The 12,961-nt window shown below is 39.1% G+C and overlaps 1 protein-coding gene across 1 annotated transcript in view; it reads right to left on the bottom strand.

Annotated features, from left to right (window-relative positions):
- Positions 1-12,880, bottom strand: part of tep1 (telomerase-associated protein 1) — a 42,352-nt gene extending 29,472 nt beyond the window's left edge. Inside the window, exons 1-13 of the mRNA XM_077558048.1 lie at positions 12,727-12,880; positions 11,527-11,954; positions 10,040-10,237; positions 8,390-8,539; positions 6,411-6,575; positions 6,185-6,322; positions 5,217-5,288; positions 4,999-5,120; positions 4,761-4,918; positions 4,080-4,189; positions 3,908-3,986; positions 1,757-1,940; positions 521-944 (exon numbers count right to left, since the gene is read on the bottom strand). Of these exons, the coding sequence (XP_077414174.1) occupies positions 521-944; positions 1,757-1,940; positions 3,908-3,986; positions 4,080-4,189; positions 4,761-4,918; positions 4,999-5,120; positions 5,217-5,288; positions 6,185-6,322; positions 6,411-6,575; positions 8,390-8,539; positions 10,040-10,237; positions 11,527-11,952 (2,226 nt within the window). The 5' untranslated portion in view covers positions 11,953-11,954; positions 12,727-12,880. The remainder of the gene's footprint in view (positions 1-520; positions 945-1,756; positions 1,941-3,907; positions 3,987-4,079; positions 4,190-4,760; positions 4,919-4,998; positions 5,121-5,216; positions 5,289-6,184; positions 6,323-6,410; positions 6,576-8,389; positions 8,540-10,039; positions 10,238-11,526; positions 11,955-12,726) is intronic.
- Positions 12,881-12,961: the final 81 nt, after the last annotated feature.

The following is a 12,961-nucleotide window of genomic DNA, read 5'->3' as shown; positions in this document are numbered from 1 at the left end:
TCAGAACTGCTGTCACTTGTGCAATTCAATTTATAAAATCTCGGCCCCATGTCAACATTAAGATAAAGTTGAATCTTTCAAAGAAAAACATCAGAACATTACAAGATTAAAGTCAGTTCTTTTCCGGGGTGGGGTATCGCAATATTTGTTTTATTTTTAAGTCGTGATGTTGCCAGAATTTTATTGTATTTTTACAAGGTAGCTGCAATTTTACAATACATTTGTTTCTGAAAAAGTCTATTTTAATTTTACAACAGAAAAGTTTTTCATTTTTTGGAAGAGAAACGTAATATTACAACTTTAAGAATAGTTGTATTTTTTTTATCCCCAAAAATAGCTGTATTTTTTCTATGAAAAAAAATTGTAAAATTGCAATATAGTTCAACTATATAGCAATTTTACAACTATAATAATTACAGTCACATTGTCACCACAAATGGCGTAAATTATACTATGATAGCCTTTTTAGATTAAAAAAAAAAGCATGTTTTTTAGGAGTGACAAAAAAAAAAGATCTTACAGAAGGAGAGAGCTCGTCCTCTTCACTCTTTTTCTTTTTCTTTTTCCTTTCATGTTCCTCTTCCACCTCCACCTCCACATCCTCATCCTTGGTGTGCTCCGAGTCAGGTGGACTACTACTACTTTTATCTTCCGCTTCCTCACTCCCTTCCTCTTCCTCACTCCCTTCCTCTTCCTCACTCCCTTCCTCTTCCTCACCCCCTTCCTCTTCCTCACTCTCTTCTTCCTCTTCATTGTGCTCCAAATAAGGTGGAAGACAAAAGTCCAGCTTTTTGGTCCTAGTCGGTCTGCTATCCACGTTGATGTCGATCAAGATGACTGTGCTTCCCGACAGGGGCGGGATGTTGTAGCGGCACGAGATCTGCACTGCCGTCTCCAGGGCTTGCTGGTAACGGTCCAGCAGGCTGATGGTGTACTCCCTCTGACTGCGAACCATTTCATAACATGTTTAATACTTTTTCACATGTATACATTTGTCCAAAACAAGTAGAAAAGTTTTAAATAAAATAAATTACAACCACAGGAGTGTGAATCACTCCTTCGACTTGAAGCAAAAAACGTTGTGGTAATTTATTTTTAAATTCTTTACATTTTATTTCAAGCTATGGTGTGTAGAATTTAGTGCCATCTAGCGGTGAAATAATAGAATGCAATGACTTTGAAGCATGTGCACTATACCTCAGAGAGACCACACTTTGCAAGCCTAGCATCAAGTTACGACCAATTATTATTTGGAGTGAGCGAGCGAGCAGCCTGGCGAGTAGAAGCTAGCACGAGCAGCGAGCAATAACTCGCTGGAGAGCGGCTAGTGAGAGAAGCTAGCAAAGCAGAGGGAGACAAGCAACGACCACCTGCAGGCCTCGACTGTGGAAGGTAAGCGGCGGTCAAACCATTGGGTCCGACGTTAGCTCTAAGCACCACCTGACGCATACTAGGTTTGCGAAGCTATTCTCTTTCGGGCATCCATAACATGTCCGCCTCTTGTAAGGTGCGGCAACCTATGTAATATACATTAGCGACTACTAGACCTATGATTATTAAAAAAACAACAACACTATTATAAACTATCTTACCGTTATTATATGAGCTATATTATTGTTATTGTTAAATAAGATATAGAAAAATAGCAATTATTTTATCAACAAGTAATTACAAATCATGTTTTAGTAATATTCTTCTATTCTTCTTTTTTCGCATTTCTTCAATTGTAATGAGAATCTGACTTATGTTGTCATACTTAGCCTTGAAGATCTGATCCTTCTTCGTGCGGTAAAGGCGGTAGACAAAGGGCACGCCGAGCGCCACCCGCAGCCGCTTCTTGCTGGTCGACTCCCAGTCCTGGGAGCGGAAGCGCTTGCTCTTTGGGATCCCCTTCAGGATGTTCTTCAGGATCTCGTTGTTGGGGGATGTTTGCGGCAAGGCTGTGGGGAGCACGGAGGAAAGTAATTAAAGTAAAATTAAAGTAAAGTCATTTTGCATGATGCCATCTTGGCCCAAATGATGCGTTTCAACTGGTACAATGAGGTACTAAACCAGTGACGGCTGCCCATTGGGCAAGCAGATTTGTCACTACTGCTTTATTGTTGTGTACCTGAATGACTAAAATAAACAGACATGCTAATGTTAGCTTATCTCGTTGTCTTAGCTCTAGGTGCTCCAGTGTTTCTCAACCTTTTTGGGGTTCTGGACCCCTTGCATATTTTTGATCAGCCCTTTTCCGCAGTGTATCACTCCACATTCTCACAGTTGTTTGATAGCATTTGTCATTCTGAACTTCAATTTCAATAATAGCTAGGGTGCAGTGGAAAAGTGGCATAATAGTGCTGCATGCACTCTCTGCTGCCACTAAATGCAAACTTTTTTTTTTCTACTATGAGCACAGTGACCCCTAACCTGCATTTCTTCTCGTTTTCACTATATTACTGATGAATGGGCTGGACTGTGCAGCAGGAGTTTGTCAGCAATGAAAAAAATATTCAAACATAATTAAAAATGTTATAATATATATATATATATATATATATATATATATATATATATATATATAATAAATAAAAGGGGTGTTAGAAAAAATCTATTCGGCAATATATCGCAGTATTACAGCGCGCAATTCTCGAATCGATTCAATATGCGGCCGAATTGTTTTTTAAACAGCAATTTTTTATGGGAATATTCAACAAAAACGTCTTACTTAGGGTTAGGATTTACACATTAAGCATGGAAGAATGTTATATTAATGGAACATTAAGCCTTAATATTATATTTCAGTGCTGTTCAAACATGAAACAGACTGCAACCTGTTTGTTAAATGCAGTGGCTCAGTTATAAGCCAGAATTTTCAGATAAATAAATATATTTTCATACAAATCTTACAGTGTACATGTACAAGTTTACTGATTAGTATTTTGACGATGAAAAGTTTACTTAAACTTCGAGGTGTAACAAAATTAAATTCCAATTGGTAAATAAGTTTTGATTTGATGAACCAAATCGCATTTGAAAATCGTGACATCCTTGAAATATATTGCACACCGTGTATTGAAATATGTATCGAATCGTCTTATGGATATAACGATAATGGCAATATCGTGATATTGCGACATTAAAACTGCCACAATATATCATTGTCGTCATGCCATAATATTAAAAGCAGCACATCTACAAAAGTCGGGTTGAGATTCAATTTGTGCAGCTCTAGCACACTCTGGTGGCTAGTTTTTTAGTGCCGTTTAACTTTCACAAAGCATGTTTTGGCCCTTATATGTTTAAAATCCACGCTAATGGTCATATGAATATGCTTGTGAACTGAGTCAATATGTGTAGGAACACAATGTGTGCTTGTATTAGCAAGTAAGTGCCACAATATTAAGTGTTATTAGAGATTGTAGGTTGTTTAAATGCATTGCTGTGATGAACGGAAGCAAAATATATATATATATATATTTTTTTTTTTTTAAGTATGAGCTTTTCTTTTTTTTTTACAAAATTGTGACTTTTTTTGTATTGCCAGCCTACCCACAATATCATGATAATAATCGTATCGTGACCATCATATCGTGATATCGTATTGTGAAGTTTGGATATCGTTACATCCCTAATGATGGTGCAGGTATAACTGTTTGACATTGCGAATGATTTCCTGATTCTTTTAATTTAATTAACTTGGATAGTTTGGGCTGTTAATATTAATAAACATTACAAAAGCTACAGCCATACCATATTGAATCAAATCATAATCCCATTGAATTCAACAGTTGTTACCTGTAAAGCCCTTTGAGACTCTTCTGTGATCAAGTCAAATACATTTGACTTGACTTAAAACTGTCTCAAGCTTTAGGGACAAACTAACCTTGAAATGGTCAGGATAAATAAAAATATGATGACTCACAAAGCTTGCGAAGCTCCATGATAACTTTGTAGGCAGACAGGAAGCGGAATGGAAATTGTCGACTCTGAAGAACTGCTTTCTGTTAACAAATCATAGTGACTTTTTGCTAGCTATTCATAAACCCTCGGTTCAACATTTGCTAAAATGATGACAATGAAAGCGAGCCTCTCACTTTATTGGTGAGCCTGTTGAGGATCTTCTGGTGATGTGTCATACTGATGCCCTTATTGATCATGTTTCTCAGGTTCCTCAGCATGGCCATGAAGGGTAGCGACTTATTGTCTGGACAGAAGAGAAGCGCATGTTGATGTGCGTACAGCTATATTATTGGAATTTCTACATGATCCAATTGTAAAAGACATTTAACAGAAACATAAGCATCTGAAAGATGCTACATGGGACCACACAGAATTATTAAAATTAATGCAAAATCTGAATAAGATCCTAATCAAATGTATGACATTGCAGATTCTGATCCTGCATAAACTTGAAATTAGATAATGGATTCATTGTCATTCTTTACATATTCAGCCGGTATCATTTTGTTTTCTTTTTTTAAGAAATTTTAGTCACCAATCTGTGGCTTTCAACACAAAGATCATTCAAATGAGTATAAAATTGACAGATTTTGATTTCCACATCCATTGTTAAAAAAAAAAAAAAAAAAAGAATAAAATAAAATCATTGACAATGTGTCATTTGTCACAGATAAAAATGGATCAAAACAAATTATGAAGATTTTTTTTAAGATTAAGTTTGGTGATGTGATGTGAGTGAGTGAAAGAGTGCAAGAGAGGGAGAGGGAGCGAGAGAAAGAGAGTGCAAGAGAGCGAGCGAGAGATAAATAACATACCAATGAGTTTCTCCCAGGTGGCGGCCTTGTTGCCCCACTGACTAAGCAGACGTTCCCATGTCTCGGCGTCCTTGAGCTTCATCCTTTGGCCCGCCCTGTCTCGCTCCCAGTCACCCTTCAGACCGCTGGAGATGAACGCCTTGCGGTCCGCAGGATACCTTCAAACAAGAAGATGTTGAAGACCTCGGGCGCCTTGGTGATAGTCTGACTCATTTGCATAATTCAGCACTGATCTTACTTTCGCCCCAGGATGGCCATGACATGCTCGGCTGGTTCTTTGATGTGAAGCTTCTTGATCATCTTCTTCATGTTAAATTCATCTTGCTTTTTGTCCACAGTCTGTTTGGCGTCTACTTTCAGCTACACACGCACACAAGTCAGCATTAATCACCCTTAAAATAGATGTTGTGGATTTCACATTAACATTGTATTGATTATGGGTTTCTTTTAACTTACATATTTCTGCAGAATTGACGCGTCGGAGCGGAGCCAGTTGGCCCACTTTGTCAGATCCGCCGTGCTTGGTTTCTGCAGAATATTAAAGATGACAGCAATACGAGCAACACATTTTGAATTCATTAAATTTCAAATTAATGTAAAAACTAAATATTTACACTGGCAATCTCAAATTATCAAAGACATTAAATATTTATACATATATGCAAGGGCAAACGGGCATTTATTTGTAGTAAGTCGATTAATTGAGAGATGGTTTATTTCCCCCATTCATCCATCCAGCCTCCATTAGGGTGTGCTGCAAGAAGCAAGGTACAACCTGAACTGGTCAGCATCCAATCAAAGACAGTAACATTAGCCATACATAAAGTACACTAAAATCTCCAAAGCAAAAATTTCACATTTATACTACATTTACAATGGTAAACAGGTGTTTATTTGAGGTGACTATTTCAGAGAAGCCTTTTACAATGACAGAAATATGAATACAGAGCAACACAAATTCACAAAATCTCAAATGCAAAAACTAACCGTTCACAACATGTACAATGGCAAACTGCCAATTGTTTGAAGTAACGCGACTTGTTGAGAGGAAGGCTTTAAAATGACAATGTCATTAGAAAAGCACTTCCCAAAGAAATTCCTAAAATCTCAAAAACTAAATACCACACGTACTATGGTAAACAGGCACTTATTTTAAGTAAGGTGATTAGTTAACCTTTACTTAACAAGGGCACGCAGATTGTCGTCTGCTGATTAGGAATTGTTACTGTTGTTTTTTTAAGTAGACAACACACCCTATAATTAATCGAGGTGCAGCCTTAGGGCTGAGGCTAACCATATTTGAGGATAGAGTGGGATTGTTTGGCTTTGTGGAAGTCAGCACCTGTTGCATGCATCTAAATGTAATAGTTTCCATAAGACGCACAAAACATGACAATAAGAAGTAATAACGGTAAGTACCGTACCTTGCTCTTGCGCTTGTTGCGGTTGTGCTTACAGCGGTGCTTGCGTGTGTTGTACTTAGCTAGCTGATACTCATTAAACTCCTTGAACTTGTCGGTCATGGCCTTCTTCAGGCACATGGGCAGCGAGCGGCTGAAACACTGAAAACAATTAAAAGAGCGGATTGGGAAGGAGGTCAGCCGGGGGCACCGCTGAGCCATTTTGACAACAGGATCGTGGTCAACATACCGTGCTGTATATGCGCACCACCTCCAGCCAATCGGACGGAAGCTGGACGGTGGCGCAGAAGTAGCGGCGCACGTGACATTTGGTGGGCGGGTGATTGGCGGCCAGGGCCAGCAGGAAGTTGGCGGTGATGCGGATGTTCAACTCTTGTCTTGTGTACAGCGCCACCTAGATGGAGGGGAGCGCAAAGTACACTCTAAAAACAGTTGGGTAAAAGTAACCCAATTATGGATCAAAAATGCACCGATCCACGTTATGGGTCAATTTGACCCAACTTTCTGGATTGTTTTATACAAATTGACCCAAAAGTAAAGGATTTGACTGATATTTGTTAGTTGTTTTATGCTGAAAGACCCATTTATTGACTCAAAGTTGGGTCAAATCGACCCAAGTAGAGGATTGGTCCATTTTTGACCCGTAGTTGGGTTATTTTTGACCCAATTGTTTTAGAGTCTAAGAGTAAAATAATACTCTTTTTAAAACACATTTTTATTCTTTGGCTTTCAACTCAGCATGAGACTCGGCTTTGTTAGTTATTTATCGTACCGTATTTATGTTGTTAATTTATTGTTTTAATTGTCTTTGTTGTTATATGTCTGCTTTTTACTGCATGTATAACATTTTGTATGCAGCTATGGTGCTGTATAAATAAAGTTGAGAGTCCATGAATGACTCAAAGCGAAGTAACACAGATACCGATAATAGAACCTATTTTTGGTGCCCGATTCCCCAATTTCGATCAAAGGCCTGATTATTGGATGTCTCTAAAGATTATTACCCTTTGTATATCGTATATACAGTACAGGCCAAAAATTTATACACACCTTCTCATTCAATAAATTTGCTTTATTTTCATGACTATGTACATTGTAGATTTTCACTGAAGGCATCAAAACTATGACAACTAACAAACACATGTGGAGTTATGTATCGGTACTTAACATTTTTTTGTGAAAATAATAAATAATAAATACTAAAATACATAAATAAATAGCCACCATCTACTTCTTTTTTTTTTTTGCACATTCTTGGCATTCTCTTGATGTGCTTCAAGTCACCTGAAAGGGTTTTTCAACAGTCTTTAACGAGTTCCCAGAGATAAGAATGCAAGAGTATGCAAAAAAGTAACAATAACAAAGAATGGCTATTTTGAAGAATCTATAATATAAAACATGCTTTCAGTTATTTCACCTTTTTTTATTAACTACATACTCCACATAAGTTCATACCTAGTTTTGATGCCTTCAATGAGAATCTAAAAAGTAACCAGAATAAAGCAAAAGCATTGAATAAATAAAGTGTGTCCAAACTTTTGGCCTGCATGTACTGTATATATCATAAAAGTTTTGATTAATTGATTGGCATTAATTGGTTTCTCTTCAATAAAACTATTCAATGGCATTTAAGTCAAACACACATCCTTTGTCGACACCCATTTTGTAATGTGTTATTGCTACCTGCTGGACTGGAGTGGAACATTATGTGGACATGCTTAGGACTGCACGCTATTGACTAATGCCAGGTAGGTACACATATAAAGACAATCTGGCTGTTATTGTTCAGATTATTGCTCCTTCTCAACCAAGGACATCAAATGCCCGACAATCTTGTGTCTAATAAGATTGTCTTACAAGATAGGGACAGAAACGGGTCGGTCCAACAATCTTAAAAATTAAACGTGTTCAAATATTTCTGAACAAAAATTTTCATTTGAGTGGGGAAACAAACTACTTGAATCCTTTGACTGTGAAATGTGACGAGAACAGAACATAGCCAATCAAAGAAGCAACTAAAACAGAACGTCCTTCCCAATGTTGTTTTTTTTTTGTATATAAGTGGGTTCCCCAGATGAAACAAAGTATTCTCTAAAGCAGCCCCAAAGGCAGATTTTTTTTCATCCATGTCCTCGTACATGTGATGCTTTTTGTAAGTGTCAAATTATTATTATTATTTTATTCTGATGTGTTCTGTACTCCTTGTACCTTGAGAACAAACTGGGGGTCGAACGCGGCAATATCTTTCACCAGGCTGGTGATTTTGGTCCACACACTCTGCTCAGAGTCCCAGTCCGTCTGACCCGGGTTGGTGCTTTTGTGGACCAGGGAACAGCACACGGCATTCAGCAGGAAATACTGAGGGGACAAAATGTTATAAAGTAGCAGGTTGAAAAACTATTAAGGTGATCAGATTTGGACAGTGAAGCATGTGTGTAACATTTCTGCCTATTAGTCAGAGTTTCTAAGTTTGAATCTCTGATATCTACAATACACAGTATGAGCAACTGTCGGTATGGAAAATTTGGAATGGCTGAGAAATGTACTAAGTTCCCCCACAAAAAAATTAAGTAAGGGGCAGCGAGGGAGGCTGCCTGGTGCTCTGTTCACACTTGGCTAGCAGACATAATTTATGATTAGCGAAATCAATTTCTAGTGGCATTTAAACAGCCTCTGCTGGCCTCTACACAATAAGTGTCAATTGTTACAGCTGTTTGCAGCCTTCATTACCTAATAATAAACTTTTACACATACCTGAAAATATTTCAGCTGTACTCAATTATTATAAATATAAGTTTGATTTGATTTTTTAAGCTTTCAGTGATTGGTGAATTCATTGCCAGCTGTTTGAGGTTAGAATTTAATAAATGAAAAAAAAAAATTAAATAAGAAGAAAGGACGTTATACAGACGCTCCCCTACTTACGAACATTCGAGTTACGAACAACGGTACATACAAACATTTCTGCGCGTACAGTATGTCGAAAAATGTTCGGAAAGAAATGCTGTAAGTTAGATTTTGTATTGCGCGTAGTGCTTCTTTCCGCCGCTAATACCGACGATTGGCGCTGTGAGAGCTCATTGGAGGCTGAGCAACGTGGCGAGGAGGAGGAGGAAGAAACGCCGGTCCCCATGAAGCAGGAAATAACTTTTGAAGCCAATTCCAGCGACGACGAAGAATCTCTCATGATATAAAATCCTCCTCTTCCTCCTCCTCCATCATCTCCTTAAGCATCGAGTACATCTTCCAAAAGTAAGTTAAACTTCATTTTATTTATCTTATTACGTACATGTACATACTGTGTGTGTGTGTCTCGCTCTCTCTCTCTCTAACATACGTAGTACAGTACAGTACTGTACGTATTCTCTCCATTTTATTAAGTTTTTTTCAGTACAAACCAATGCAGGTTACTTGTACAAGCCTTAAACATACTTATATAAACCTTCAATATACTTATATAGGCTTTAAACATAAATTATAATACAAAATATAGCACTGAAGCAACTTACGAACAAATTCTCCTTACGAACGATGTCCGGAACGTAACTCGTTCATAAGGTGGGGAGCGTCTGTATACTGTTTGCCTTTTTTTTTTTTTTTACTGAATACATTGTTAAGTTTGGAAAGTTTAGATTTCTATTTGCACAAAAGAAAAGCAATCTTGTGCACCCAAATGAGACCTTACAACCAACTAAATTGTGAGTTTTAGTGTAGTTACACTGCTAGTTAATTGAGTGTGAATCCTGTACGTGCTTTGCTATTGACTGGTCTATCAGCTAAATATCTGTGACAGACTCACCACCAATCTAGTTAGTGATAGAAATGGAATGACAAACGTGTATGTTATTCCCGCCTTACCTTCTTATTCTTGATCTCCTCTTCAATCTGCTGCTTGTTGCGGACTACTTCTGCAAATTCCTTCCGTCTGCTGACCACAGTTTGCTTCTTCTTCTGGTGCTCTGGTTCGTGCACCTCCATGGCTTTTGGTGAAACCAATTCCTCCTCACTTTCCCCTTCCCCGTCAGTCGACATTTGGTCATCTTCGTCGGAATACACCTGAAAGAGAAAAGACCAAAATACACTACTCGCTCGGCACTGCACAATCACTCAACTCTCGCCACACACCCAGCAATGCAGAAGAAAGTGACTGAAAGGGTCAATTGTTGAAAAGAAAAAAGAAAAAAAAAGGTCAGTGACACCCTGACACGCACTGGGCATTTAACCTCGCACATTAGGTATAATAAACCTAGTGCAACTGAAAAACTGCAACATGAAAAACTGTGGTTTTCTGGAAAATAACGTTTTGAGGCACCACAGACTACAGAAACTGCATTCTACTTTTCTTTTGCTGTTGTTTTTTAACCACAAACATGGCGCAATTGTCAAGGAAGAAGCGGGACGCCTTGGCTGCTGCATATTATAATAATAGAAAGAGCAGAAACGGGCAAGAAACTAAAAGAAGAGTGGTTATTTCAAAGGCTGTTGGTTCTATTAATTGGCTTTACCCATGCATTTTTGTGACAATGACTCCATACTTTGCTTTCCTACCCACATTTACATATGAAAATATAAATATAGTTAAGCATAATTGTAAAATATGTGTGGTACTGCATATACTTAAATGGTACAGCTTGGTGGCAGCTAGCTGAATCTCGGGTTTACCTGGAAATATACTGTATATTTGATATGAAATTGTATATTTGACTGGCCGTTGCATCCGTGACACTTTTGAATTGCCATTCACTGGCAGTTCCAATTTTTACTTGCAGCAAAATTATTGGTCGACGGTCAGCCATGTGTGGAAACTAGTTGCCAAACCCCATATGCTGTGCGACAGTTCAGTCGGGCTCAGCATGATGCCAGCTTTAGGTGTCATCTTGGTCACGTGGTGGCCCAATGTCTACCGCATGATGAAGAGAGCTGTTTAAATACCAATCCTAACTGAACTAAGAAATGTATTGTTCGATTCGTGGATCAAATTGTACAAAAAGTACTGAAACATTCAACAATTGGACATGTGCAACCACAAGTTTGGAGAATGTAAAATTAAGTTATAGACTTTAGAGTGCATTTTAGGTTTAGGTTAATCCTGGAATTTCTCCTGAAAGACCAATAATCTTACATTTTTGTGGCTTGTGTAAGTAAGTGCAAGGTTGAAGAATCCAGGTACAAAAAGTAAAAACTTTGCCACAGATTGGCTTTAGCCACAGGTAGGTAAATGGGCACGTCTCCACCTGTTGAGTGGAAGCACCTGTGGCTAAAGTCAAACAGTTTCAGGGTTTTTACTTCCTGGACCTGGATTCCCCAATCTTGTATAAGTGAGAGCTAAGGAGATGTTCACTTACCACGCTTGTTTCTTCAAAAGAGCAAGGCTGCGCTTCTGGTATTTCCCCTCCACCATCATCAACCTTCTTCTGGTCTGCTTGCCGTGGAAAGACAGAAGGCGGCTGGGAAAAGCAAGAGAGGAGAGTGCCGCTGGCTAAAGAGGAGGCGAGGAGACGGTTGGTGGTGGATGGAGCGGAAGAGGTCAGACGGGAAGAGTTCAGAAGGGTGTTTTCAATGCTGAGGAGCGGAGAAGAGTTGGAGGACGAGGAGGAGACGAGGAGGCTGGAGGAGGTGGAGGTCAAGCCGAAGGACTGCAGGGAGGCGCTCGGCAATAAGGAGGATGACTGCATCAGGAGTTTGTTCTCCAGACATGGAGGCACGTAATTGGAGGACAAGCTTGTCCCGCCTGTGGAGGCCATGTTTGTTTGCAAATTCAGCGCCCTCATTCCTGAATGGAAATAAGCCAATCAAGTTGGCACAACATTAGAGACAGACGAGATGAATGGGTTAGCATTCCTCACTTGAACAAACGTTGTATGACAAAAGAGAAGGGTGTGTCGATAACGTCGGTGACAGACATCAATAAAGTGGGAACAAAGTCTACGAAAGCCTGTCTTGAACACAGTTGAACAAGAGCCATAATGCAAAGACAATCACCTGAAAACATCTCCACGGTGGTAGGAAGTAACTAATTAAGTATATGTACTTATAACCCTAAAGCTTAACGTCGATGTTTTAACTACTGTAAGCAACAGGACATGTTGGGGTTCCCGAGCGCAATCATTGCTGCTCACCGCTCCCTCAGGGGATGGGTCAAATGCGGAGAACGAATTTCGCCCCCACTTAGTTGGGTGTGACAATCAGTGGAATTCACCTTACCTTACCAAATTAACAATTTGATGTCTTTTTAGACCTTGGAAACACAACATGTAAGTCTATTTAACGACGCAGGGAAGCCTGGAATGGATCAAACACGCAGAAGAAGTACTGTAATATAATAAAGTTGTCATGCCTTCTTATGGTGTGTGTTTCCCCCACATTGTTCAGAAATATCTTGGTGTTTTGATGCTTTAAAAACAGCTTAAACTGGTTACACGTGAAGTGGGCGACAACTGCGTTGTGTAGGTGTGGCGGTTTAGCAGTGAGCAGCCAATTCGTGTAAACATTGTTTACCAGACAAACTCAGCGGCAAGAAAGAAATATTTAGATATAAGCCGCACCTGTTTCATTTGAACGCGAGCTGTCGGCGTCTTCAGCTCTGCTGTGTCATTCGTTCGCGTAGCTTGTTCAATCAAGTCAAACACAAACTTGTCCTACGGTTCCTGTAAATGACCTCATGCGGCCCAGCTGCTTCTTTCCAGGACGATTGGCTGACGTCGGCCAGCTGTTCTTTCTTTCGAAGGTGCCGATTGGCAGGTGTGGTATGCTCGTTAGTACGCGCGCGCTGATTGGTTG

Source organism: Vanacampus margaritifer, chromosome 2 (genome assembly GCF_051991255.1).
Source record: "Vanacampus margaritifer isolate UIUO_Vmar chromosome 2, RoL_Vmar_1.0, whole genome shotgun sequence".
NCBI lineage: Eukaryota > Metazoa > Chordata > Actinopteri > Syngnathiformes > Syngnathidae > Vanacampus > Vanacampus margaritifer.
The sequence above is the reverse complement of the archived record's forward strand: the minus strand, read 5'-3'. Positions and strand labels throughout refer to the sequence as shown.